The sequence below is a fragment of the Oryctolagus cuniculus genome, chromosome 18, assembly GCF_051225735.1.
Source record: "Oryctolagus cuniculus isolate XC-2025 breed Fujian yellow rabbit chromosome 18, ASM5122573v1, whole genome shotgun sequence".
NCBI lineage: Eukaryota > Metazoa > Chordata > Mammalia > Lagomorpha > Leporidae > Oryctolagus > Oryctolagus cuniculus.
In genome coordinates this window covers 75,895,517-75,920,778 of record NC_142884.1, presented here as the reverse complement: position 1 = coordinate 75,920,778, position 25,262 = coordinate 75,895,517, and the positions used below count along the sequence as shown (strand labels likewise).

General features: G+C 56.2%; 1 protein-coding gene across 3 annotated transcripts; it reads left to right on the top strand.

Moving 5' to 3' along the window:
- Positions 1–22: 22 nt before the first annotated feature.
- On the top strand, positions 23–23,108 carry HSDL1 (hydroxysteroid dehydrogenase like 1). 3 transcript variants are annotated; one of them, XM_070062812.2, is made up of 6 exons: positions 23–161; positions 11,085–11,156; positions 15,088–15,313; positions 15,856–16,301; positions 16,452–16,679; positions 21,900–23,108. In XM_070062812.2, exons 3-6 carry the CDS (start codon positions 15,094–15,096, stop codon positions 21,996–21,998), a joined length of 993 nt encoding a protein of 330 aa, XP_069918913.2. In that variant the 5' UTR covers positions 23–161; positions 11,085–11,156; positions 15,088–15,093; the 3' UTR covers positions 21,999–23,108. The 3 variants fall into 3 exon arrangements, with proteins under 3 accessions (XP_069918913.2, XP_089175164.1, XP_089175163.1); XM_089319037.1 differs by lacking the exon at positions 23–161 and adding an exon at positions 3,770–3,835; XM_089319038.1 differs by lacking the exon at positions 11,085–11,156 and having other exon boundaries at positions 70–161.
- Positions 23,109–25,262: the final 2,154 nt, after the last annotated feature.

Sequence of the window (25,262 nt, the reverse complement as noted above, 5' to 3'; positions counted from 1 at the left end):
GCCGGCGCGGCGGGGCGGGGCCCGGGACGGCTCCGCCCTCCCCTGCGCGCGCGCGCCAGTCACGTGGGGGCGCGGCCCGTCCGTAGCCGCTGCGTCCGACTCGGGGGCGGCGGCCGCGCGGGACTGGCGGGACGCGGCCCGGAGACTGCGCCGCCCTGCAGGTACCGCGCCCCCTCGCCGCGCGCCTCGGCCTCGTAGCCGCCGCCGGCCGCCGGGCCCGACCGCTCCCGGGGCGCCCGGGGTCCCTCGGCTCCCTCAGCCCCCTGCTTCCAGGGTGCCCCGCACGGGCGGAGCTGCTTTATGCTCGGGTCTGCACGGGCGGTGTGAGCGGGCCGTGGTGGCCGGGATGGCTGAGATGCAGGGTCACGGGCGGCGCGGGCCGGGCACGCCCATGCCGGCCCCGGGGAGCGGCCGTTGGCCCTGCGGGGGCGCGCGGGTCGGGGCTGGGCCGGGAGGGCGGCCTCGCCTCGGGGACGCGCCTGTGGGGCGGCCGCGGCCGGGGGCCTGGGCCTGTCGCTTCGGCCCCGGGAGCCGGGGGTGGCGGGGACCGCGGGCTCCGGGGAGCGGGGGAGCCGGCGCCTGCACCCCGGACTCGCCGCGCAGGTGGGGAGCCCGCCTCGGCCCCGGAGCGCACACGGTTCCACGAAGTGCTGTGGACTTTCGGCTTTTCTTGGAATAAGATTCACATAAAATGCACCCCGTCGGTGGTTTTCCAAGACTGGGACAGGGCGGGTTTTAGTGCTGTCGTCATGCCGCTGATTCCCTAGTAGCTAGCAGCGGGTCCTTCCTGTCACCCCTGGAGCCCGCGGTCGGCTCATTCGGGACACACAGGGCTCCCCTGGGCCGGCTCGCTCTGGCCAGGGCCGGGGCAGGACCCAGGTCCCCCACACGGGCTGCTGGAACCCAGTTTCTTGAGCCGTCTCCCGCTGCCTGCCCGGGTCGGGAGTGGGAGGTGGCTGGGAAACGCAGGTGCGCGGTGTGGGATGCAGGCCGCGGCGTCACCCTAGGCACCCACCTACCACTGCACCCCGGCTCCCAGACCCGCTTTCTCTCCGAGGATGTAGCTGTCCTGGACGTGGCGCGTGTTTCATGTCCCGTAACAGGTGCCCTTCCGTGTCCGGCCTGTCCTGTAGCAGCATGTTGCGAGGGCCATGCGTGTAGTGGCGTGTGGCGCCCTTCATTCCTTTCGTGGCCGAGTGGAGTTCCGTGGGACGGAGCAGAACCGCGTTCTGTGTATGCCTTCATTCACAGGATGGGCGGGGTGCGGCCTCCTTCCATGTGCAGAAGGCTGCAGTGAACACGCGTGTCCGGGTTTTAACGCGAGGGGAAGTTTCAGTTATCTTGGGCGTACACCTAGGAGCGGGCTACTCTTGCTGGCTCGTTTCCTGCTGAGTCTAAGAGCCGGGGAAAGAAACAGTATTGGGTCTTGGGTGAGAACCCAGATTTCCAAGGCCCCTGCGGCTGCCTTTCCCACCCAGTCCCGTGGTGGGTCGTGCGCTGAAGTCTGGCAGTGGAAGGCAGGGGAACCCAAAGTCGTGGTAACACCAGCGGTGACTGTCCAAGTGCGGACACGAAGTGTGCGTGGCTCAACAGTGAAGTCGGGCTTTGAGCACAGAGCAGTATCTGGTCCTGTTGATTAGCTGGAGGGTGTCCAGAGCACGGCCAGGTTCTGCCGAGGAGTATTAGCGCTGTGTCGATCCCAGCCTCACACCATCACGCATCTCCTGGGGGATGGAGCACTTAGATCTGGAAAACGCCGCGAAGCCTCTGGAAACTGGTGTGGGGCAGCACCATTCCTGTCCTGGAGCTGAGGTGGGATTTCTGGAACAAAGTGTAACGGGCACAGACCAGCAAGGAGGGACACTGGGAAGTTTGGAAATCAAGCCATGTAGTCCCTCGGATGTGCCGTAGAGAGATGTGAAACACAGAGAGAATGTGTCCGTAGTGCATGTACGTAAAGAATTCCTGGGGCAGGCGCTCCGCAGTTAGGATGCTCGTCAGGACGCCGGTTCCCGGTCTGAGGTGTCTTGTCTCTGGCTTTCTGCTGATCCGCGTCCTGGGAGGCAGCGTGAGGGCACGCTCCTGGGGACCCTGCCACTCGCATGAGAGACCTGCACGGAGTTCCTCCTCCTGGCTTCTGTGTGGCCCAGGCCAGGCAAGGGAACCAGCAGACGGGAGCTCGCTCGCTCTGTGTACTCTCTTTTGTTTTTAAGATTTATTTAGTGGGGGCTGGTGCAGGGGTGTAGTAGGTTAAGCCTTTGCCAACAGTGCCAGCATTCCATCTGGGCACCGGTTCGAGTCCTGGCTGCTCTACTTTTTTTTTTTTTTTTTAAAGATTTATTTATTTATTTGAAAGAGTTACACAGAGAGAGAGAGAGAGAGAGGTCTTCCATCCCACGGTTCACTCCCCAGTTGGCCGCAATGGCTGGAGTTGCACCGATCTGAAGGCAGGAGCCAGGAGCTTCTTTCGAATCTCCTATGTGGGTGCAGGGGCCCAAGGACTTGGGCCATCTGCACTGCTTTCCCAGGCCACAGCAGAGAGCCAGATTGGAAGTAGAGCAGCTGGGTCTCGAACTGGCGCCTATATGGGATGCCGGCGCTTCAGGCTAGGGTGTTAACCCACTGCGCCACTGCGGCTGGCCCTGCTCTACTTCTGATCCAGCTTTCGGCTATGGCCTGGGAAAGCAGCAGAAGATGGCCCAAATGTTTGGGCCCTGTACCCGCATGGGAGACTCAGAGGAAGCTCCTGGCTCCTGGCTTCGAATCTGCCCAGCTCTGGCCATTGCATTCATTTGGGAAGTGAACCAACAGATGGAAGATCTCTCTCCCTCTTCTCTCTGTAACTGCCTTTCAGATAAGTAAATCAGCCTGGGTCTCCCACGTGGGAGCAGGCACCCAAGCACTTGAGCCATCTTCTGCTGCTTTTCCGGTGCAGCAGAGGGAGCTGCGTTGGAAGCTGAGCAGCCGAGGTTCGAACCAGCACTTTGAAATGGGATGCCCGATGTCACAGGTAGCAGCCTAACCTGCTGTGCCGCAGTGGGGGCTCCAAGTATTTTTTAACTTATTTATTTGAAAGTCAGAGTTACACAGAGGAGAGACAGAGACAGAGAGAGAGAGGGAGAGGGAGAGGGAGAGGGAGAGGGAGGGAGGGAGAGAGGTCTTCCATCCACTGTTCACTCCCCAAATGGCCACAACGGCCGGAGCTGTGCTGACTGAAGCCAGGAGCCAGGAGCCAGAAGCTTCTTCTAGGTCCCCCATGCAGGTGCAGGGGCCCAAGGACTTGGGCATCTTCTACTGCTTTCCCAGGCCATAGCAGAGAGCTGGATTGGAAGAGGAGCAGCCGGGACTGGAACCGGCACCCATATGGGATGCTGACACTGCAGGCGGCAGCTTTAACTGCTCTGCCACAGTGCTGGCTCCCAAATAATTAAAAAAAAAAAAAAAGAATTCTTGAGATTCTGAGAGAAGGCACCATATCAGAACAGGATCCGTGGTAAAGTCAACAGTTCTTAGATTGGCAAACACAAGCAGTGTGTAAGCGTCACAGGAATTCAGCCGTGGTGGCCGAGGAGATATCAACTGAACCATGACGCTGCCGCCTCGGTTGAGAGCTGCTGACTGCTGCCCGCCCGTGGTGTGGGGCAACGAGTCCGCACCTGCCGCGGCTGGGCGCGGCACTGCCTCTGCCGCTGTGGTTGCAGGCCTGCAGCCCAGGGGCTGGGCCCTGGAGCACTCTGTACAGGTGCGCAGGAGACAGTGACAAGGCTGCGTCACCGCGCTGCTGGAAGACTCGGGACCCAGAGCAGTGCCCCCGCCGGCCACAACAGGATGGGCAGTGAGTCACGGTGCATTTGTGTCGGGAGCTGCTGGACGGCAGAAGCCGCAGCGGTGGAGTCCGTGCTGTGGGTCCTTCGTAGAAAGTTCTAAACCGGGCAGCAGCGAATGTGCTTTGTCACAAATACATGCTTGCTGTGTACAGCCATATAGAAGAGGCCGGGGAATACGGCCTCAGAATCTTGGAGAGAGGTTCTCTGCAGGGTGCAGGCGGACGTATGATGGGGAGGAAGGCCACTGGGCGTCCAGGAAGTAGACAGGTGGCGGTGAGCAGTAGACACATGGTGGTGAGCAGTAGACAGGTGGCGGTGAGCAGTAGACAGGTGGTGAGCAGTAGACAGGTGGTGGGGAGTAGACAGGTGGTGAGCAGTAGACAGGTGGTGAGCAGTGGACAGGTGGTAGCAGTAGACAGGTGGCGGTGAGCAGTGGACAGGTGGTGAGCAGTAGACAGGTGGTGAGCAGTGGACAGGTGGTAGCAGTGGACAGGTGGTGAGCAGTAGACAGGTGGTGAGCAGTAGACAGGTGGTAGCAGTAGACAGGTGGTGGTGAGCAGTGGACAGGTGGTAGCAGTAGACAGGTGGTGAGCAGTGGACAGGTGGTAGCAGTAGACAGGTGGTGAGCAGTGGACAGGTGGTGAGCAGTAGACAGGTGGTGGGGAGTAGACAGGTGGTGAGCAGTAGACAGGTGGTAGCAGTGGACAGGTGGTGGGGAGTAGACAGGTGGTGAGCAGTAGACAGGCGGTGAGCAGTAGACAGGTGGTGAGCAGTAGACAGGTGGTGGTGAGCAGTGGACAGGTGGTGAGCAGTAGACAGGTGGTGAGCAGTAGACAGGTGGTGGTGAGCAGTGGACAGGTGGTGAGCAGTAGACAGGTGGCGGTGATCAGTGGACAGGTGGTGAGCAGTGGACAGGTGGTGAGCAGTAGACAGGTGGCGGTGATCAGTGGACAGGTGGTGAGCAGTAGACAGGCGGTGAGCAGTAGACAGGTGGCGGTGAGCAGATGCGGGCTGTGTTCTCTGAACTTACGTGACAGGTTTTACATACTCTTGCATATACTCTTCACGTTTTTCAGAATCACAGGAACATTAGGTCTGTCTCTTGCCCTCAGGAGACGTGTGCTGTCACGGGAGAACCAAGACAGGCAAGTTAAGCATTTGACCAGAACTCAGGTCAGCGTGGCGATGGTGCACACGGACGAGATGGGGGAACCCAGGGCCGGCAGTGTGGCCCGTCGGGGCCTGCTGCTGTGGCTCTTCCCAGTGGGAGTCAGGAGCTGACTGGGGCTGTGGCTGGTGTTGGGAGGACAGAGAGGAGTTGAGTGCAGGAGGGATTCGGAGAGCACCAGCCGTTGACGGTGGTCAGGACCTCAGATGGAGCGCATTTTCAGTTGAAGATCGATGGTCTCTGAGGGGACTGTGGTTCCTGGATGCTCTCGCTGGGTCAGGGGCCACTTGGATATTTATAACGTGGTTCTGGGTCACGGGAAGTCATCAACTTAAAAACGTCTGCTAAAAAAAAAAAATGAAAAAAGAGGCCTGGCGTTTATTTATTGAATTTCTTGTCCTGCCTAGGATTACTTTGGCTGGGCCAGACCAAATGGTTTTGTGGGCTTTTTTTTTTTTTTTTTTCTTTAAAGATGTATTTATTTGAAAAGGCAGAATTACAGAGAAAGAGGGAGGGGCAGACAGACAGATCTTCCATCCACTGTTCATCCCCCAGATGGCCTGCACGGCTGGGGCTGGGCCAGGCTGAAGCCAGGAGCCAGGAGCTCCATCTAGGTCTCCCACATGGATGGCAGGGGCCAAACACTTAGTCCGTCTTCCACTGCTTTCCCTGGTGCATTAGCAGGAAAGTGGATGGGAAGTGGAGCATCCGCGACTCCAACTGGCATTCAGATGGCACGCCGGCCTTGCAGATGGTGGCTTAACCCGCTGCACCGTAGCCCCGGCCTCAGCTTTGCACGGGCCCCACATTTCCCCACCCCTGGTGAGGGGCAGCTTGAGGGTTGCTGTAGGATTGTCCTAAAAGTGAAACTGATAAATAGATTGTCCTTCCATCCATCCGTCCTCAGTATTTCCGTGCCTGCTGTAAAAATTACAGCAAATAGGGGCTTAACATACAGAAATGTGTTACCTTACAGCTCTGCAGGTGGGGAGTCTAAAGTGAGCTGGTCGTTTGGTGGTTCTTTGCCCGCCCTGGCGCTGTACTTGCTGTATTTTGTTTGAAAGCATCTTGGCCAGTCTGTCTGGTGTTTTCTCACCAGCTGCCCCACCCCTCGTTCTGGGGAGCTTGGTGGCCTCTGTTTCAGCTAGCACTTTTCCTCCTGACTCCTGAGTGCTTGTAGATTTGATTTTTTTGCCATTTATGCTGCTGGATTGAGTCAGCTGAACCGTGGGTTGGGATAATGTTGCAGGCTGCAGCGGTGGTGCTGGGAAAAGGTGACCCTGATTTCCCACCGCACGCTTTCGGCTGTTGCATTCCCTGAAGTTTACGATGAACGTTGCCCTGTAGAAGCAGAAAATGCCTGACGGAAGGGGATTGCTTCTCCTTCCCTGGTTTGGGACAGTTCTCTTCCCTGCCCCTGCCCCTTCCTTCTTTTTAAAGATTTATTTATTTATTTGAGAGGCAGAGATGCAGAGAGAAGAGGGGAGAGACAGAGAGAGACAGATTCCATCCACTCATTCTCATCCCAGATGGCCACAAATGGCTGGGCCGGATCGAAGCTTGGAGGTAGCAGCTGCTTCTGGGTCTGCTGTGTGGGTTCCGGGCCCAAGGACTTGGGCATCTTCCACTGCTTTCCCAGGCCATAGCAGAGCTGGATTGGAAGTGGAGCAGCCAGGACTTGAATCAGTGCCCATATGGGATGCCGGCACTGCGGGCAGAGGCTTAACCTTCTAAGCCACAGTGCTGGCCCTGGAAAGAGTTCTGATTCTGTTTTGTTCACTGATGTTTTAGTGGGTTTTTTTTTGTTTGTTTTGTGTTTTGTTTTTGTTTTTTGACAGAGTTAGAGAGAGAGACAGAGAGAAAGGTCTTCCTTTACCGTTGGTTCACCCCCCAAATGGCTGCTACAGATGGCGCTACGCCGATCTGAAGCCAGGAGCCAGGTGCTTCCTCCTGGTCTCCCATGTGGGTGCAGGGCCCAAGCACCTGGGCCATCCTCCACTGCACTCCCTGGCCACAGCAGAGAGCTGGACTGGAAGAGGAGCAACCTGGAGAGAATCCAGCGCCCCAACTGAGACTAGAACCCGGTGTGCTGGCGCTGCAGGTGGAGGATTAGCCTAGTGAGCCGCAGCGCCAGCCAATGTTTTGTGTGTGTGTGGTTTTTTTTTTAGAGAGGCAGAGTTATAGAGAGAGGGAGAGACAAGAGAGGCCTCCCATCTGCTAGTTCATTCCTCAGATGTCCAAAATGGCTGGAGCTGGGCCTATCCGAGCCAGGGTTTCCCACATAGGGTGCAGGGGCCTAAGGACTTGGGCCATCTTCCACTGTTTACCCAGACCATCAGCAAGGAGCTGGCTCAGAAGTGGAGCAGCCGGGACTCGAACTGGCTCAGCTCCCATATGGGATGCTGGTGCCGCAGGTGGAGGCTTACCTCACTATGCCACAGCGCCGGCCCCTGTTTAGTTTTCTGTAGAGGTAAGAAGACAACTTTAAAGCTTTTTTCCAAGTGTAGTTTTTCTACTTTGCTGAGGTGTAATTGACAACTAAAATTGTATATACTTAAGGCATACAACATGATGAGTTGATTAGCGCAGGTACTTGAAAAAGTTTATAGAAAAAATTTGAGTAAAAGTGTGAGTTTATTTTGGTGCAGAAGTTTTTTGTTACATGTGGAAAATGTGTATTCTGAAAAAGCCGTGCATGGACTCCAGATTTGGTTTTGTGCCAACATAAACTCATATTTTTAATTCCATTCTCCACAGCCTTGTGAAGTAGGCTGGTACCTGTACGTTCTGAAATGAAGGCCGCAGTCAAGTTCATTAACCCGTCCGTCACCGCACATTGCTTCCCTCTCAGGGAGCTTCACGCTGTGAAATGCTGTTCACGACTGCGATACAGTGGTCACATACGCAGCACAGCGTGGGTGACTGGTCGCTCCTGCGCATGGGCCCTGAGAACCAACTTGTCTCGTACACATAATTGTGCACCCTTTAGCCGGCGTCTTCAGGTTTCCCCCGTCGCAGCCTCTGGCAAACACCGTTCTACTGTTTAAAAAGACAACATTTTCTAATAACTTTACAAGTAGATTGTAGGCAGCGGTACTTCCCTGTGATTTAGTGTTACTTTTCAAATAACCTTTATGTTGGAGACCAGTTAGCCCACTTGGGCCGCTGGAACAGAACACCTCAGTGGGTGGAGCTCACAGTTCTGCAGCTGTGGCCAGGGTGCCGGCAGGTGCCAGGTTCCGTGTCTGGGAAGCGCCCCTCCTCATGGATGGCCTGATGGCACCTTCTCGTTGGAGCTCGCACTCAGCTCCTCCCGAAGCCCCTCCCAGTACCGTCTGATGGAGCCTTGGCTCACTTCCCAAAAGAGAGGTCAACACTGGAAGGCATTCCTGGCCCCTGACCTCAGCTGGGCCTCACACCCTGTTGCCTTCATACCTCACCCCCTCGGCCACCTGCAAGACCAGTTCCAGGAATTCCCCTCCGCCTCCTGCCCCTACCCCACCCCCTCCCCAGCCCCAGCCCCAGCCCTCCTAAAATACAAAAAGGCCCAGCCTCGGCAGTTGGTTACCCACCTCTGCGGCTTTATTTTCTCTGAATAAATTTGGTCTGGTGTAGATTCATACACTGCCTCCTTTCTGTTCTACGCCTCTTTGCCTTACATTTTTGTGCCCCTGTGAGGTGGCTCCAGTCTGCAACTCTTTTTTCTAACACCATCACCTGGCAGGCTCAGGATTCAGCACGTGAATTTGGAGGATGAGACACTGAGACCGTAGCAGTCACCAATGCCTTTAGTCAAGTCCAACAGCCAAAGCAAGTTCAGTGTGGTTCCGGGCCTCTGTGCGCCTTGGTAGGTCTAACGGATCGAGCAGTTTGGCTCCCCAAACTCCTGCAGGTGCTTAAACCCCAGAGACGCCTTCCTGGATTAACATTAATGGTTGATGGATGAAGGGTGGAGACCTGATCCAAGGTTGGTGTCTGCGCGGTGGGCCTGGTGGTGGCTTTCCAGGTCGTCAGGGCTTGCCCTGGGAAGCACCGGTCACGTTGGCTGCGCACGCTTCCGGGCTGGCCTGCTTCCTGGCTCACCCTGCAGTCCCGCCTCTCACCCTCTTCAGATGCCTACACCATAGGGCTGCCCAGTCTAGACTTTGAGTCTTCAAAACTGTGAGCTAAAACCTCCCGCCTTCCCAAGTAGCTGCTCTCAAGTGTCCTTTTTTCTTTTTTTAAGATTTATTTATTTATTTGAAAGGTGAAGTTACAGAGAGGCAGAGAGAGAGAGAGAGAGAGGTCTTCCATCCACTGGTTCACTCCCCAGATGGCCGCAGTGGCCGGAGCTGTGCCGATCCAAAGCCAGGAGCTTCTTCCGGGTCTCCCACGTGAGTGCAGGGGCCCAAGGACCTGGGCCATCCTCTGCTGCTCTCCCAGGCCATAGCAGAGAGCTGGATCGGAAGTGGAGCAGCTGGGATTTGAACCGGCGCCCCTGTGGGATGCCAGCGCTGAGGTGTAGCGGGTACAGCCGCAGCCGGCACCCTCAGGTGTTCTAAAGCAGTGAGAAGTGGCCGGTGTCATGGGCTTGCACACTTCCGGGTGTAGTAAACAACTGGAGACCCCCCCTCCCAGCGAAGTCATGAGTGTTTGACACTGAGGGCTTTGATGAGAAGACGTTTTCCACACTGTGGGTAAGGGTGGGCAGAAGAGTTGGGAGGATGGATGGAACAGGGTGGTAGTTCCTGTTACGCACCTTGGCCCAGTGAGGTCTGAGCAGACGTGTGACATGTCTGGTGTGTCGGGGGTGGGGCAGGCGGCAAGGCCGCAGAGCCCTGCGCCGCGGCTGGTTAGCTTCTGAGGCCAGCCCAGCCCCTGTGCAGCGAGTAGGCCTCAGTGCAGAAACTGCTGGGCACGAGGGGTCCCACAGCCTGGCCTCTCCCAGCCCTCTCGCCTTCAGTGCACACCCTCGGCTGTACACACACGGAACCGTTCTCTCTGCACGTGCTGGGCCTTGGGCCCTGACTCGAAATCCTCCCGGGAGACACCCCTGCGTGGTCAGAAGCACCTGTCTGTCTGCCTGTGAATCCTGTGTGCAGCACAGTGGGGAGTCCCGTGGTGTCCTCGGCCTGGGACGCTTAGTTCAGGGTTTTTGTGTTCTGTGTAGCTTGCCTTCACAGGGGCGCACGGAGCCCAGTGCCCACGTACGTCGGGGCTTCGCGGCTCCGTTGCTCGGGATTCGGCAGTACCCTGCGGCTCGAGCTGCACTGTGCAGTGTAAGGTTGTGTCCTGTCTGCCTGTGCGGAGGACCAGGCCTTGACTGGAGAGCCCTGCCCTGGTTCTCTGCCATTTAAAAGCAGTGGTACCGTCTGTCCGTTAGGTGGCTGTTGACGGTTTGACCGTAGCGTTAATGCTTCTCAGTGCTGTGCCCGTCGAGACGGTGCAGGGCCTCTTCTGATGGAGAGGCTGAGAAGCCGGGCCGACGGGGGCCTCGCCACTGCCTGTCTGTAGCTGGACAGAGGGCTCCCTCACTGCCCGCTCCTGAAAGCCCTGACTCACTCACAGCTTTAAAGAAGCCATCGCAGCTCCCATAGGCTGCCTTCCCTCCCTCCGCCCCTGCCGGGGCTTGGCCCGGTGAGTGTCTGGCTCAGGTGGGCCAGCCCGAGTGTCTGCAGGGAGTTGGCAGGAGTGTGGACGTCTGGGTGCCCAGGGCAGCTGGAGCTGAGGAAGGTGTGGTGCAGGGCGGGCGGGCAGCTCTGTGTCTGCCCCTTCCCTGGACGCGCTAAGGAGCCTGTCCTTGTCCAGGCTGATTAGCCTAGCGTGTGGTCCCATGGGATGAAATGCTCCTTAGGGACAGCCTTGCAGGAGGGGGCGTGTGCTCCAGGCGAGCCCTGCGGAAGGACCGGAGGCCTCCCAGGCAGCCCCCGCCTGGCTTACCCTGGGTGAGGGTGTTTCGCATTGAGTAAATGCTTTGCTGTCTAGACAGCAACTCATGGCATGGATTTTTATGTTTTCACAATTTTTGAAAGCTTTGAGCTTAGTTTTTTATACGGTTTTTCCAGCAAAGGAAAGGAGTTGAGCTTTTCCTTGTTGGTTTTTGTTCACAGATCGGCCGTAAGAGGACGGGGCTGTGTTTTGCTGCATCCCAGACCTGGCGGAGGAGGGAAGAGAAAACGAGGGTAGGTTGTGACTGGAGGGGCAGGGGAACCCCGTGCTAGAGATCGCTTCACCCGAGTGGGGATTCCCGGAGAGAAGAACAGCCGAGCTTCAGGAGAGGGAAGCTCCCTGTGCGGTCGGCCGCGCCGTGAGGTGCACCTGGCCCCACGTGAGAGACACACCCGGCCCCACAATGAGGCGCACCTGACCCCATGTGTCAGACACACACGGCCCCACGTGAGAGACACACCTGACCCCACATATGAGCCACACTGACCCCACGTGAGAAACACACCTGACCCCACGTGAGAGACACACCTGACCCCACGTGTGAGGCACACCCAGCCCCACGTGAGAGACACACCCAGCCCCACATGAGAGACACACCCCACCCCACGTGTGAGGCACGCCCAGCCCCACGTGACACACCCGACCCCACGTGAGAGACACACCCAACCCCACGTGTGAAGCATGCCCGAGCCCCACGTGAGAGACACACCTGACCCCACATGTGAGGCACACCCGACCCCATGTGTGAGGCACACCCAGCCCCACGTGAGAGACACACCTGACCCCACATGTGAGGCACACCCGACCCCATGTGTGAGGCACACCCAGCCCCACGTGAGAGACACACCTGACCCCACATGTGAGGCACACCCGACCCCATGTGTGAGGCACACCCAGCCCCACGTGAGAGACACACCTGACCCCACATGTGAGGCACACCCAGCCCCATGTGAGAGACACACCTGACCCCACGTGTGAGGCACACCCAGCCCCACGTGAGAGACACACCTGACCCCACGTGAGAGACACACCCGACCCCATGTGAGAGACACACCTGACCCCACGTGAGAGACACACCTGACCCCATGTGAGAGACACACCCGACCCCACGTGAGAGACACACCTGACCCCACGTGAGAGACACACCTGACCCCACGTGAGAGACACACCTGACCCCATGTGAGAGACACACCCGACCCCACGTGAGAGACACACCTGACCCCACGTGAGAGACACACCTGACCCCACGTGAGAGACACACCTGACCCCATGTGAGAGACACACCCGACCCCACGTGAGAGACACACCCGACCCCACGATGAGGCGCACCTGCCCTCTTGGCACCCTGTGCGGCTGGCTTTCCCACAGGCGCTGCCTGCCCTGCAGCCCGTGCATCTCCGGGCGGTGTTCTTTCGGGAAGAGCGGTGCTTTCAGGCTCTGCTGTGGGCTTGCTGTTCCGGGGTCTGGACTTTGTTTTTGATCACAGTTTTGTTATGTCAGTACATTCTGTTTGAGAGTTTGTATTGTATATAAATTACTATTTTTTGCATTTATTTTCCTTGTGGCATGGATCACAAAAGGCATGTGATCTTTTAAAAAGTGGGAGAGAGAGACAGAGAGAAAGGTCTTCCTTTTGCTGTTGGTTCACCCTCCAGTGGCCGCCGCGGCCCGCGCGCTGTGGCCGGTGCATCGCTCTGATCCGATGGCAGGAGCCAGGTACTTCTCCTGGTCTCCCATGGAGCGCAGGGCCCAAGCACTTGGGCCATCCTCCACTGCACTCCCGGGCCACAGCAGAGAGCTGGCCTGGAAGAGGGGCAACCGGGACAGAATCCGGCGCCCCGACAGGGACTAGAACCTGGTGTGCAAGGCGGAGGATTAGCCTAGTGAGCCGTGGCACCGGCCTCAATTTATTTTATTTATTTAAAAGAAAGAGAGACCTCCCATCCACTGGTTCATGCCCCAGATGCTCACCGCAGCTGGTGCTGGGCCAGGCTAGAGTTGGGATCTAGGAACATGATTGGCTGGGACCCAGGCACTTGCATTATCAGCTCAGCCTCCCACGGTGCACAGCAGGAAGCTGGAAGCCAAGCCCACCCAGGACTTGAGCCTAGTTGCTCCAGTACGGGATCCAGGTATCCCACGTGCTATGTGTGTGTGTGTTTGTTTGAAGATTTATTTATTTGAAAGGGAAGGTGACCAAAGCGAAGAGAGAGAGATCGATCTTCTCTCCATTGGTTCACTTGGCAAATGGCCACAATAGCCAAGGCTGGTCCAGGCAGAAGCCAGCAACCTGGACTCTATCAGGGTCTCCCACGTGGGTGCCCGGACCTGAGCACATGGGCCATCTTCCACTGCTTTCCCAGGTGCATTAGCGGGGAGCTGGATCGGAAGTGAAGCAGTCTTTGTGGGATGCTGGCATCTCTAACTCCTCTGCCACTGTGGTGGCCTCCCAAGTGCTGCCTTAACTGCTGTACCAGATGTCTGCCCCGTAAACAGAACCCCACTGTGTGGTATTTTACCCATGGGAGGTACAGTGGCCTGACGAAGGTTTTGAGAGCAGGACAGGCAGTTCCTATCTGCCGGCTCCCTCCCCAGCTGACCACAGTGCCGGGAGAGGGAGGCAGCTCCCATCTGCCGGCTCCCTCCCCAGCTGACCACAGTGATGGGAGAGGGGGGAGCTCTGGTAGAGGTGGCAGGGACTCAGTCCCCCGCTGCCCCCAGGGGAGCGTGAGCACAGCACTCCCGGAAGTGGGGCTGGGACGTGGACCCAGGCCCTCCAGTGCGGGACGTGGGCATCCTGACCGGCAGATTACAGTACTGTAGACCGGCTCCACCCCCACCCCTTCTCCCTTGAGGAGAACTGTTCTGACTTCGCCTGTACCCGCCTAGGTAGTGGCAGGGCCGCGGATGAGACCTGCGGCTTGAGAGAGTCCTCGCCCGCCGAGGGCGCGTGGCACCCACTGCCCGGCGCTCCTGCTGGGGTGCGGCGGGTTTGCAGTGCTTTCCTTACCCGGGTGCCTCTCTCACAGGGAGCTGGGATTCTCTTGCGTCCATTTCCTGCTGCCTGGTGCCCCGCGCTCGAGTTACACGCAGTGGGTGGGGGGCCTCGCGCTCTCTTATCGGGCTCGTGGCAGCTTTACTGCTATTGTTGAGTAGTTTCTAGTTTTAGGTCTTTTTCCCCTTTTTAGTGGGATTTAAGAGGGGCCTCTCGCAGAAGTTTTATGTTTCCTTTACAGCCAGCTTTCTCACGTGTGCGCCTCACCTCTGTGTGTGAACAGCTGACAGGTGCTTTAGGTTTTCTGCCCTTGCTTCCTTCATGGGCGCTCACCTGGGATCAGCGCAGTGACTCCCGGTGAGTTGGGGTGAAGCCCAGCTCCCTCAAGCCTGCCCTGGGCTTCGGCGCCTGCCCTTTGCCTGCCTCTGCAGGGCTGTGTCCAGTTGCAGACACGTGTTTGTCTGACCGTGTGACGCTCTGAATCGTCTTCACCTCCACACAGTTGTCTAATTCGTCCTCTCCACCTTCGCGTCGTCACAGTGCGCAGAGGCAGAGGAGGTGCTCAGTGAGTGTGTCCTCTGTGGCTGTTACCAGATTGTCTTGTACTCTTCTGGAACCTGAGAGGCGAAGCAAGGACACAGGCGCGCAAATCACACTAGCGAGACAGAAGTCCCCGACCTGTGGGTTTGTACGAGAACCGTTTCTGTGGTTTGGGAGGTAGCACACTCTCTTTCTTTCTAAATATCCATTTTTCATTTTTGTTAAAGTTGAGGAAAGCTCACTTTGGTCTCAGCGGAGTGGTTAGCTCCTCGAGGCCAGGGCCGTGTCTCTGTCCACTCCGGGTCTCCCGTGCTGTGTCTGCACGTGGGCAGCAGCCCCTGCGCCAGCGCTGATGCAGGGAGCAGAGGGAGACATGTGCCTGTGAGCTGCCGAGGGAGCGGCGTGTGTGCCGGTTACCGGGTCGCAGCTTTCCCGGGCGTGTCGTGTGCACTCTGATCCGCACTGTGGCACAGTGTGCGGATCTGAGCAGGAATGTGGTGACTCGGTATTGCCAGCTTCCTCTGTGAAGCGTCTTGGATGCCCTCTGATCGCTTTCTTCCCCCGGATGATGCACCGTCCTGTGATTCTAACTCCTAAGCACGCATCTCTGTCTCTCCCCTGCCCTGCAGGCTGCCATGGCGGCTGTGGACAGCTTCTACCTCCTGTACAGGGAAGTTGCCAGGTCCTGCAGTTGCTACATGGAAGCCCTCGCCTTGGTTGGAGCCTGGTACACGGCCAGAAAGAGCATCACCATCATCTGCGACTTCTACAGCCTGGTCCGGCTGCATTTTATCCCCCGCCTGGGGAGCAGAGCAGACCTGACCAGGCAGTACGGACGCTGGGCTGTCGTCAGCGGTAACCTGATTTAGAGTCCAAATAGCCCTTCCCGTGACTCGTGTTTGCAGTCGGACGCCTCGTTCCGGGGGACAGTGGATTCACTGCGACGGTTCCGGGGGACGTGCACTTTAGATTGTGCGCGCATCTCCCTGCCCCTCGTCGCAGGGTGTGCCTGCCCCGTGCTTTTCGTCCGCATCCCGCCTGCTTCTGATCCCAGGCCCGCCGCAGCCGTATTTCCTTACCCGCTTTGCCTTTCCAAAGCAGTCCTTGGAAACGGCCGCGGTGTTCGAGATGCTGCGCCGGTTTTGAATCTCACTTGATTATCGTTCTGTGGAAAAGCAGCTCTCGGCACTCATTCGAGCAGGTGGACACTGGAGAGCACATTCCCGCTGTGTCCCGTAGCCAGCCTGGTGCTGGAGGTGACTCCTGACTGTGCCAGTGTCTGTGCCGAACACTCTCAGTGCTCCTCAGGCACTGTCCTTGCCCGCTCCCTACGAGAACCCATCGCACAAACCTGACGGCGTGGCGCGATGGTGCTCACGCCCCTGCTTGCCTTGCAGGGGCGACGGACGGCATCGGGAAAGCCTACGCCGAGGAGCTCGCCAGCCGCGGTCTCAACGTCGTCCTCATCAGCCGCAGCGACGAGAGGCTGCAGGCCGTCGCCAGAGGCATCGCTGACACCTACGGGGTGCAGACCGACGTGATAGTCGCCGACTTCAGCAGCGGCCGAGAGATCTACGCACCCATTCGCGAAGCCCTGAAAGACAAAGACATCGGCATCTTGGTGAACAACGTGGGTGTGTCTTACCCCCACCCCCAGTATTTCACTCAGGTCCCAGAGGACAAGCTCTGGGACATCATAAACGTGAACATTGCCGCCGCTAGTCTCATGGTCCGGATAGTGTTGCCTGGAATGGTGGAGAGGAAGAGAGGCGCCATCGTCACCATCTCTTCCGGCTCCTGCTGCAAACCCACTCCGCAGCTGGCTGCGTACTCTGCTTCGAAGGTCAGGCATCCGCAGGAGAGAGACTAGAATTGGTGGCCAGGCTCAGTCGGCAGTGCATGTGGGCCTCGGCCGGGTGTTGCTGGAGGTGTTCTAAGCAAGTGCTCTTCCCTCTGAGCTCAGGTCTGTGTTTTCCCCGCTCTGTCCTGACAGGCCTACCTGGACCACTTGAGCCGAGCGCTGCAGTACGAGTACACTTCGAAAGGCATCTTCGTGCAGAGTCTGATCCCCTTCTACGTAGCCACCAACACGGCTGCACCCAGCAGCTTCCTGCACAAGTGCCCCTGGTTGGTGCCTTCGCCGAAAGTGTACGCCCATCACGCCGTCTCTACGCTGGGCATTTCCACGAGGACCACAGGATACTGGGCCCACTCTATTCAGGTAGCGGTGTGCTCTCAGCTCTGAGTGCTCAGACGTGACAGCGGACTCTGGCGGAAGCCTGAGGTGGGGAGGTGGGCGTGGTCCCTCCTGGTTGTTACACCTGACATGCTAAGAATTCTCACGGGTTCCGTGTACGTGACACCTGACGTGAGACGTGTAGCTGCGGCATTAGCAGACAGCGGGGGGTTTCAGAGTAAAACAAGGACGAGTGTCTCTCCGAGAGCGGTGAGGCCGCAGCTGCAGCTCCAGCTCCTGTGCCCGTCACGTCAGGTAGTCGCTCAGCCTGTCCTGGACGCATCTGTCGAAGAAGCAGACATTTCTAAGTCTGTTCAGGCGTGACAAGGATTGAGCTGTCGTGTTATTTTAAAAGCACTGATTTGTTTATTTGAATGAATTACAGAGCGAGCGCTTCCGTCTGCTGGCTCACTCCCCAGTGGCTGCAGAAACAGTGTGAACGCTTGTCTCTGCGCAGAGGTTGCCACTGTCAGTGCGTTCCTGGGATGGTGACGGCATCGCTTATTTATTTTGATGAATTAATAAGAGGAAGCCATACTTTCCTCCTTTCTGTGAGCTCCTGCATGTGGAACTGCATTTGAGTCAGTTTCTGAGTAAAGATCGTTTATTTTTTTTTAAACAAATTTATTTATTTATTTGAAAGTCAGAGTTAAAGAGAGGAGAGATAGAAAGGTTAATTTTCCGTCCACTGGTTCTCTCCCAAAATGGCTGCAATGGCTGGAGCTGGGCTATTTGTTCAAGAAATAAAGAATTTTTTTTTAGAGATTTATTTATTTATTTGAAAGGCAGAATTTACACAGAGAGAAGGAGAGAGAGAGAGAGAGAGAGAGATCTTCCATCCCTTGGTTCATTCCCCAAATGGCCTCAACAGCTGGAGCTGGGCCGGTCAGAAGCCAAGAGCCCAAATCTTCTTCCAGGTCTCCCATGGGATGCATGGGAGCCAAGGATTTGGGTCATCTTCCACTGCTTTCTCAAGCGCATTAGCAGGGAGATGGTTTGGAAGTATAACAGCCAGGACTCGAACTGGCACCCATATGGGATTCTGGCGTTGTAGGCGGTGGCTCTACCTGCTACACCTCAAAGCCGGCCCCAGGTTGTCTTTTTTAAGTTTGATCAGATGTGACCAAGATTTGGTATTTTAGTATTTTTTCTTAAGATTTATTTATTTGTTTGAAAGAATTACAGAGAGGGAGAGACAGAGATCTTTTTCTTTTATTTTTCATTTGACAGGTAGAGATATAGACAGAGGGAGATACAGGGAGAAAGGTCTTCCTTCCGTTGGTTCACCCCCAAAATGGCCACTATGGCTGGTGTGCTGCGCTGATCCGAAGCCAGGAGCCAGGTGCTTCCTCCTGGTCTCCCATGCGGGTGCAGGGCCCAAGCACTTGGGCCATCCTCCACTGCCTTCCCAGGCCACAGCAGAGAGCTGGACTGGAAGAGGAGCAGCTGGGACTATGCCCATATGGGATGCCGGCGCCGCAGGTGGAGGATTAACCAAGTGAGTCACGGCGCCAGCCCCAAGACAGAAATCTTTTTCATCTGGTTCATGGCCCGGAGGCTGCAGTGGCTAGAGCTGGGCCAGGAGGAAGCCAGGACCCAGGAGCTTCTTCAGGTCTCCCACGTGGGTGCAGGGGCCCAGAGACTGGGGCTGTCTTCACTGTTTTCCCTGGGTGCCTTAGCAGGGAGCGAATTGGAAGTGGAGCAGCCAGGACTCCAGCCTCAGCAGCTTAACCTGCTGTGCTGTAGCACCAGCCCCTGTAGAGTGAAATTCTTAGAAGGACGTTGTAAAAAGAAGTATTTTTAAAATAAAACATGTATGAAAGAATGCTCTTAAGTACTGGGGAGAAACTCCTAACTGCTATGATAGGTGTGTGTTCTTTATCTGTGGTAGATGGACGAGGCTTGGCTGACAATTGTGTCCTTTAGTGCGTGGAGTTATCTTAGTCATCAAGCTAATGTTTTGGGGACTTTTTGCATAAAGATGAGTAGATTTACCAGCGCTGCGTAAATAGATTAAGTAAATCAAGTTAGTTTTTATTCCTAACCAAAAGATTTGCCTACAGCTTTTTTTTTTTTTTGAATAAGAAGTGGTTTTATGTAAGTGGCTGTTTGCAGGCCCTCAAAGCCTGGAGTGAGGAGGGCGGGCCGCCTGAGAAGCAGGCCCCTTAGGGACGCAGGCACGGCTCGGACGGCTCGGACGGCTCGGACGGCTCTGAGGGTGTGCATGGAACACCAGCAGCTTCGTCACAGTTGGCTTTGTTCACACTGATGAACTTTTCTCAAGAGCGTATTCTTCTAAGAAGTTCCGGCAAGCTGCCTGATCTGCAGAAAGCTGTTAGAACTACATTTTCCCTCTGTTTCCACTTCTATTCATTGTTTTTTTCACTTTTACAGGAAATATTTGATTCATTAATCGCTGTCTTGCCATAGCAGATTTCTCTGATAGCTTTTGCTCGTGTGACTTTTTTTGTTGTTTTCAGTAGATGGGTTTTATTTATTTGAAAGGCAGAGACAGAGAGAGACGATGAGAGAGAGAAATCCTTACCACTCCCCAAATGCCTGCAGCAGCTGAGGCCGGGCCGGGCCGGGCTGGGCCGGGAGCCCGAGCTCATTGGCAGCAGGGATGGGACCGCTTGAGCCATCGCTGGTTGCCTCCCACATGCGCATTAACAGGAAGCTGGAATCAGAACCGGACCTGGGGCTTGCACAGGGCAGGCGCCCTGGGGTGAGTGTGGGCGCCCTGGGTGTCTTGTCTGCAGTGCCGGAAGCCACCCCGAGATTTCAGTCTGCTGTCAGCCTCTGGCCTGCAGGAAGGGAGACGCATGCTGTAAGGTCTTATCTCATGCAGTTGATCCCAGTTAGTTTTCCACACTGGGAATTGAATACAAATGATAGTCTGTTTTTTGACAAGATCTGGTAATAGATTGAATCGAATGGGTTGAAGGCAAGGAAGACGCAAAACGAATTCTCTGGTTTGCTGAGAAGTCAGTGTCTGCGTCCCGTCGAGGGGCCGGGGCTCGGGAGCGGCAGTGAGAGCTGTGTGTGCTGGCTCTGCAGGTTCTGGGAGTACTGACTACTGACGAGCAGTGGGGGCGGCAGGTGTGTGCCGGGGCGCTCGGGTGAGGGGTGCGGGGGAGATAAGCCAGTGCATTAGCTGGAAGACAGCCGAGGGAGGGGTGGCCTCACCCCCGGAGAACGTCTCAGGAGAAAAAGCGCCAGGTTTCCTGGAGTCCCTGGAGGCTCTCAGCATCCCGGGGAGAGGTGGAGGAAGGAGCCCCAGCACAGGGCGGGGCGGCCGGGCTGGGGCTGTCGGCTGTATCCGCCCTCCCCCTGCAGGTGCCCAGGGCCTCTGGGCGGGGTACGTTACTCCACACCCAGAATCCTCCCTGCCCCTGCAGGTGCCCACGGCCGCTGGGCGGGGCACCCAGGGTACGGTCCTCCACACCTTTCCCTGGGGCTCTGTGCTTCAGGAGAGGATCCCAGCGCGTGTCTGTCCTGGCAATCCCACTGGTCCTTCGTCCTCAGGTCCCACGGAGCCCGTGGGTGGGGAACGCGTGCCCTTTACCTGTCACGCTGTTGTGTGCGCTTCTCCCTCGGGCTCCGCAGACTCGCTGTGTGGCTGTCTCAGGGTTTCTCTGCAGGAGGAGGAGTTGGCTTAGTGGCAGAGGAGGAACAGCCAGCCGCCTTTTAAGGCTTAGACCAACTGGTCAGGACCCCTGGACGTGGTCAGACCCTGAAGACCACCCTCCCCCAGTGCACAGCCAGCGCTGCCCCCTCACTTGAGGGCCTGCCATCTGCTGCACGTCCCAGTAGCCTTCCTTTCTGGTCTCCATTGGTAGCTGTAGGAATCCACGAGTCAGCCCCTTTGGTTTATTTGTCAATACCCAGAGGACACAGTTCTTCCCTCTGACTTCCATTATCTCTCCATCGATCCGTGCCCGGGGCACTAAGATCACAGTGGAAGGAGCCCGAAACTATTAGCCGGTTCCGTCCCACGTGCAGCTGCTCGGGGGCCTGGCACGGTGCACCTCGGTGCTGTTTGCTTACAGACAGTGGTTGTGAGTGGACATTTTACAGCAGGTTTTCAGATGCTGACTCTCTGGACAGTGGATAAAGAACGTCCCCGTGTGGGGGCTTTGACGGTCCGGCTCGTGCCTCTGACTGTGTGAGCCAGCCTGTCAGGTTCTGCTGAGGGACCGCGACACGACTCCTCGGGCACAGGCTCCAGGGGGGAGGGGGCAGGCATTTTCCCACAAAACCTTGCTCTGTCAGAAAGTCCAGGACGTTCCCTTGGCCCAGGTGGCGTGCTGACGCGTGCCTCCCCGGAGCTTCTGTGGGGCCTGCTGGGGTCAGCCGCAGCCCGAGGACTGTCAGCAGGCGCACCTGTTCTGTGTGGGCTCATTCACTGAGAAGAAGGTGGGGTGACCTCTGTTGTCACCCATTGTTCAAGGCTAGACTGTCAGAGCGTCACGTACTGCAACTTGGTAACGGGATGTGTCCTGAGTAACCTTGTTCAGCGCCTTCGTCATCCCATCAGGCCCATGCTTAGTGGGAGTCTGCCCATTGGTCTTCTTACTACCCAGGTTCCGACGGCCGTCAGGGCAGAGCGCAGCCTCCTTGCCTCAGCACTGTGGCTGCGGGGAGTGGGTGGCTCCTGTTGGGAGGCGGTCCTGGGCTTGCAGGGTGTGGAGCAGCATCCCCCGCCCCCACTCGCTGCCCGCCTGGGGCACCCACTGCCAGGGAGGCACGTGGAACTGCTCTGGGCGTCGTCCCAAGTCCCCTGGCTGAGACCTGGGCAGGACGGTTCCCCGGTGCCCTGAGGCCCCGTGACACCCTGAGACACCCCCAAGGTCTGCTCCACGCGCCCCAAACCCCGGTCTCCTGCAGTACTTACCTGTGCGGCCCTGAGTTCGGCCCGACTTCTATTGCTGAAATGGTTTTCTGCTTGGTGACCAGTGAACCTAGCGTTCCTCACGTGACGTGCAGAGGGAATCGTATCACTGCGTGGGTCTGCTCAGCCTCGTCAGAGAAGGGGGGGGGGGTCACGTCTCTGTTCTCCAGGGCATCTCAGGGGAAACGGACGCTCAGTTCGCCGGCGCCCTGGGCTCGGCCTTTGCCGGCTTAGTCGGCTGCTCTGCGAGCTCGCTCCTTGAGTTTCAGCAGTCTGGGGTTCTAACCTTGTCATCTTTTTCTCTTCATTTTCAGTTTCTTTTTGCACAGTATATGCCTGAGTGGCTCTGGGTGTGGGGAGCAAACATTCTCAACCGCTCGTTCCGTAAGGAGGCCTTAACCTGCAGAGCTTGAAGCTGGGTGACCCCTGAGAAGTTTGGCCGAATCATGGTAACCTGCAGTCTTCTGCCGTCTGGAAAACCACGTTCCATTTATCCTGTGTTTTCTTTGATTACTGATTGCCTAGATAGGTGATGCGCCTCCTGCAAAGCAGACCTAATTCTGCAGAGCGCTGTGAGAACACCTCAAGCGCCCAGGACCCCGGGCTGTGTGCACGCAGCGCCAGAAGCATCGCAGCCACGCGGACGCCTTCATTTCTGGGCTTCTTTTCAAGTTGTGTGATTGAAGTTGCTGTCGGAGCCGGGCGATCGAACAGAGACATTACCTGACTCGTCAGCACTGGCTCCTAAGGGGAATGGCCGTCTTCCCTTTACAGGTGACGGTGTCGGTTTTCGAATGTCCATCAGGAAAACCAACTGAAGTGTTACTTGTGACTGAAGCTGCTGGTATTGTTAGCACTAAAGACCTGTGTGATGTTGTGTAGCTGTCGCCGTGGGTCTGTGTGCGAGCGCTGCCCTTCAGCGGAGATCCCAGTAGAGAACCGCGTGTGGATGCGTGTCGTGTGTCTGTGTGTGTGGGCGGACGACGGGGTTACCTCATAAGGATTTGTCGGGGGGACTGAACTCGGAACGTCAAGGGCATCAAGCAGTTGAATCCTTTGCACTGTAAACAAGTGTGCCAGTTCTGTGCTGGAGTTTGCCACGTGTACTGCTTCCTGCGTCACGTTTTGTGTTTCCAAATCCATGGAATAAATTCCTTCCTAGATGTGAATGTGTAGTGGGTGACTCTGTCAGCTTTGGTTCGACAGATAATGACTGTGGGTGCGTAGGGGCTTCTCAGACTGTGCTGTACTTTGTAGCTGCAGTGGAGCCCTTTAGAGCTTGTTCTGTCTGATTTCCACATGCTTTTTATGTAATATTATTCTGTTCCGTAGCATATTGATAGAAACATCAAGTATTTATGGAATAGTCGTTAAGATATGGACAAATTATGTGTGTGATATGTACCTGTTGAAATAAGTAAGTTAGCTCATTTCTGGTTCATGTAGTGAATTTATGTACGACAGTGAGTGTTTTACCAGTATGACTATAAACATAACGCCCACGATTCGGGTTGGTGTTGAAACCTGCTGTGAAGTGTCTTTAATTCTGCTTCTCCAAAGCCAGCCACTTGGGAGGACCACACACCCAGTGCTTGAAAAACTGAAGTCAATGTATGGGTGTGGCTGTGCATATTTAAAATCCAGAGCTTAGCAGCGCGACAGTGGCACAGAGCTGTCAGCTGGTTGAAGGGCGGACGTGTGTGTCGTTGGTTTCTCGTGCGAGGCCCCTAGCAGTGGGCCCACTGTGAGAGGCACACTATTCTCTTGGGCTCCAGCGTTGCCTGTGACATTGCCTGAACTACTTTAGCTGTGACTTGTGCTTAGAAGATCAGTGGTTCAGTTCTGCAGCTCTTCCACTCCTAGAGCATCTTTAAAACCCGCGATGTCAAAAACCACACACACGGGGATGCTACATAAAAGCGAAAGTTCTCGTGGCGTTAGCTTAGAATCCTCTGAACCCCATGCCATACTGATGTGGAGTAAACAGCCACAACCGTACGAGACAGCGTCGTCAGACTGTTACACGCAAGGCTGTGTCTTCGTCTTTGTCGTGTGGTGGGTCTGTCGGGCACACTTCAGTGGTTGCCAAGACTTCTGCCCCAGCAGGATGGAGATGATTATACAGTGTGTGCAGGAGGTGGAAAGTCGTCCACCGCCCACCGCTAGTGAAGGGAGCAAGACCAAGAGTTTCCTTAGGTTTTTTTTGTTGTTCATCAAATTCCTCTCCTCCCAGATCATTTGAGAATTAATGGACACAGCGAGTGGGGATTCTTACTAAAAATGTGGGAAATAAGAGCCTTTGAAACTCAATCTGTGAATTCAGTTCAAAGTTTCACAATAAAAGAAGTTGCTGTCTCCTTTGGAAGAGGTTTTGGTCCAAGTGTCCCAGTGTTTTCTTTTCCCCCTCACAGAAATGATGACCAACACTTGACCTGTGAACACATGGGATCCTTTTCATTAAAAGCCCATGTTTCCGTCACAGCATTCATTGCATATCACAGTGTGCATGTAAGTCTTTGGAAGCAGCTAAGTTTAATTCTGAGAGTTAGAGAGAGAGAGAGGAAGAGACAGATCGATCTCCCATCCTCTGGTTCACTCCCCGAATGGTTGGAACGGCTGGAGCTGGGCCTCTCTGAAGCCGGGAGCTTCTTCCGGGTCTCCCACATGGGTGCAGGGGCCCAAGCACTTGTGCCATCGTCTGCTGCTTTCCCAGGCGCATCAGCAGGGAGCTGGGCGGGAAGAGCAGCCCGGGACTTGAACCTGTGCTCCTACGGGATGCTAACTTGACCTGCCACGCCACAGTGCTGGCCCCTAAGTTTGGTTTCTTGATATCAATCTCCATAGGTTTAGTAAAATGAAGATTTATTTATTGTATTTGCCAGCGTGGAGACTTGATTTTGCTTTGAGCTGTTTCAGTCAAGTTGGGGGGGACAGCTGGACTGCAGTGTGTTCAAGAAGGGAGAAGAAAGAAAGAGCAAATGAGAACCACTCACAGCAAGTGTTTCTGTCCTTCCCTGATAACATAAAACTGGGACCCGCTCCGGAGCCAGAGGGTCAGGGGCCAGGTGGCGTGTCCTGTCTTGACGTCACGTTCTTCTGTCTTAGGACACACGGCCCTGACTGAGTATTTCAGATCGGGATTTCTTGGCTTTGCAGTGGTGTGAAGACGACACATTTGCTAGAAACCACGCTTGGAGCTTTGAGCTTTTCCTGGCCTACCAACATGCCGTGGAATCCTCACACTGGGCAAGGGTGTGTGATCACATGGTCACCATGGAGAGCCATCCCTGGGGATCTGCTGGGGGCTGGGCCTGAGACCTCCCCTTGGATGCTGGGACCCCATAGAAACTCAGATCCTGTCTATACAAGGCTCACAGCGTGGGCACCTCTGCCTGCACACTGCTAGATCCTTTCCGATGACCTGTAAGACCTCATACACGGTGTCTTCTAAGTCGTTGCTGTATTCCGTGGCTTAGAGCACCATGACAAGGACGAAGCCCGTGCACTCAGCACCAGCGTCGTTCTCCCCGACGGCAGTCTGAAGCTGGGGTGCTCAGCACTGCTCAGGCGGTGTTTTCTTTTCCTTTAAATATTTATTTTATTTGAAAGTCAGACTTACAGCAAGAGATACAGAGACAGAGATCTTCCATCCGCTGCTTCACTCCCCAAATGGCCGC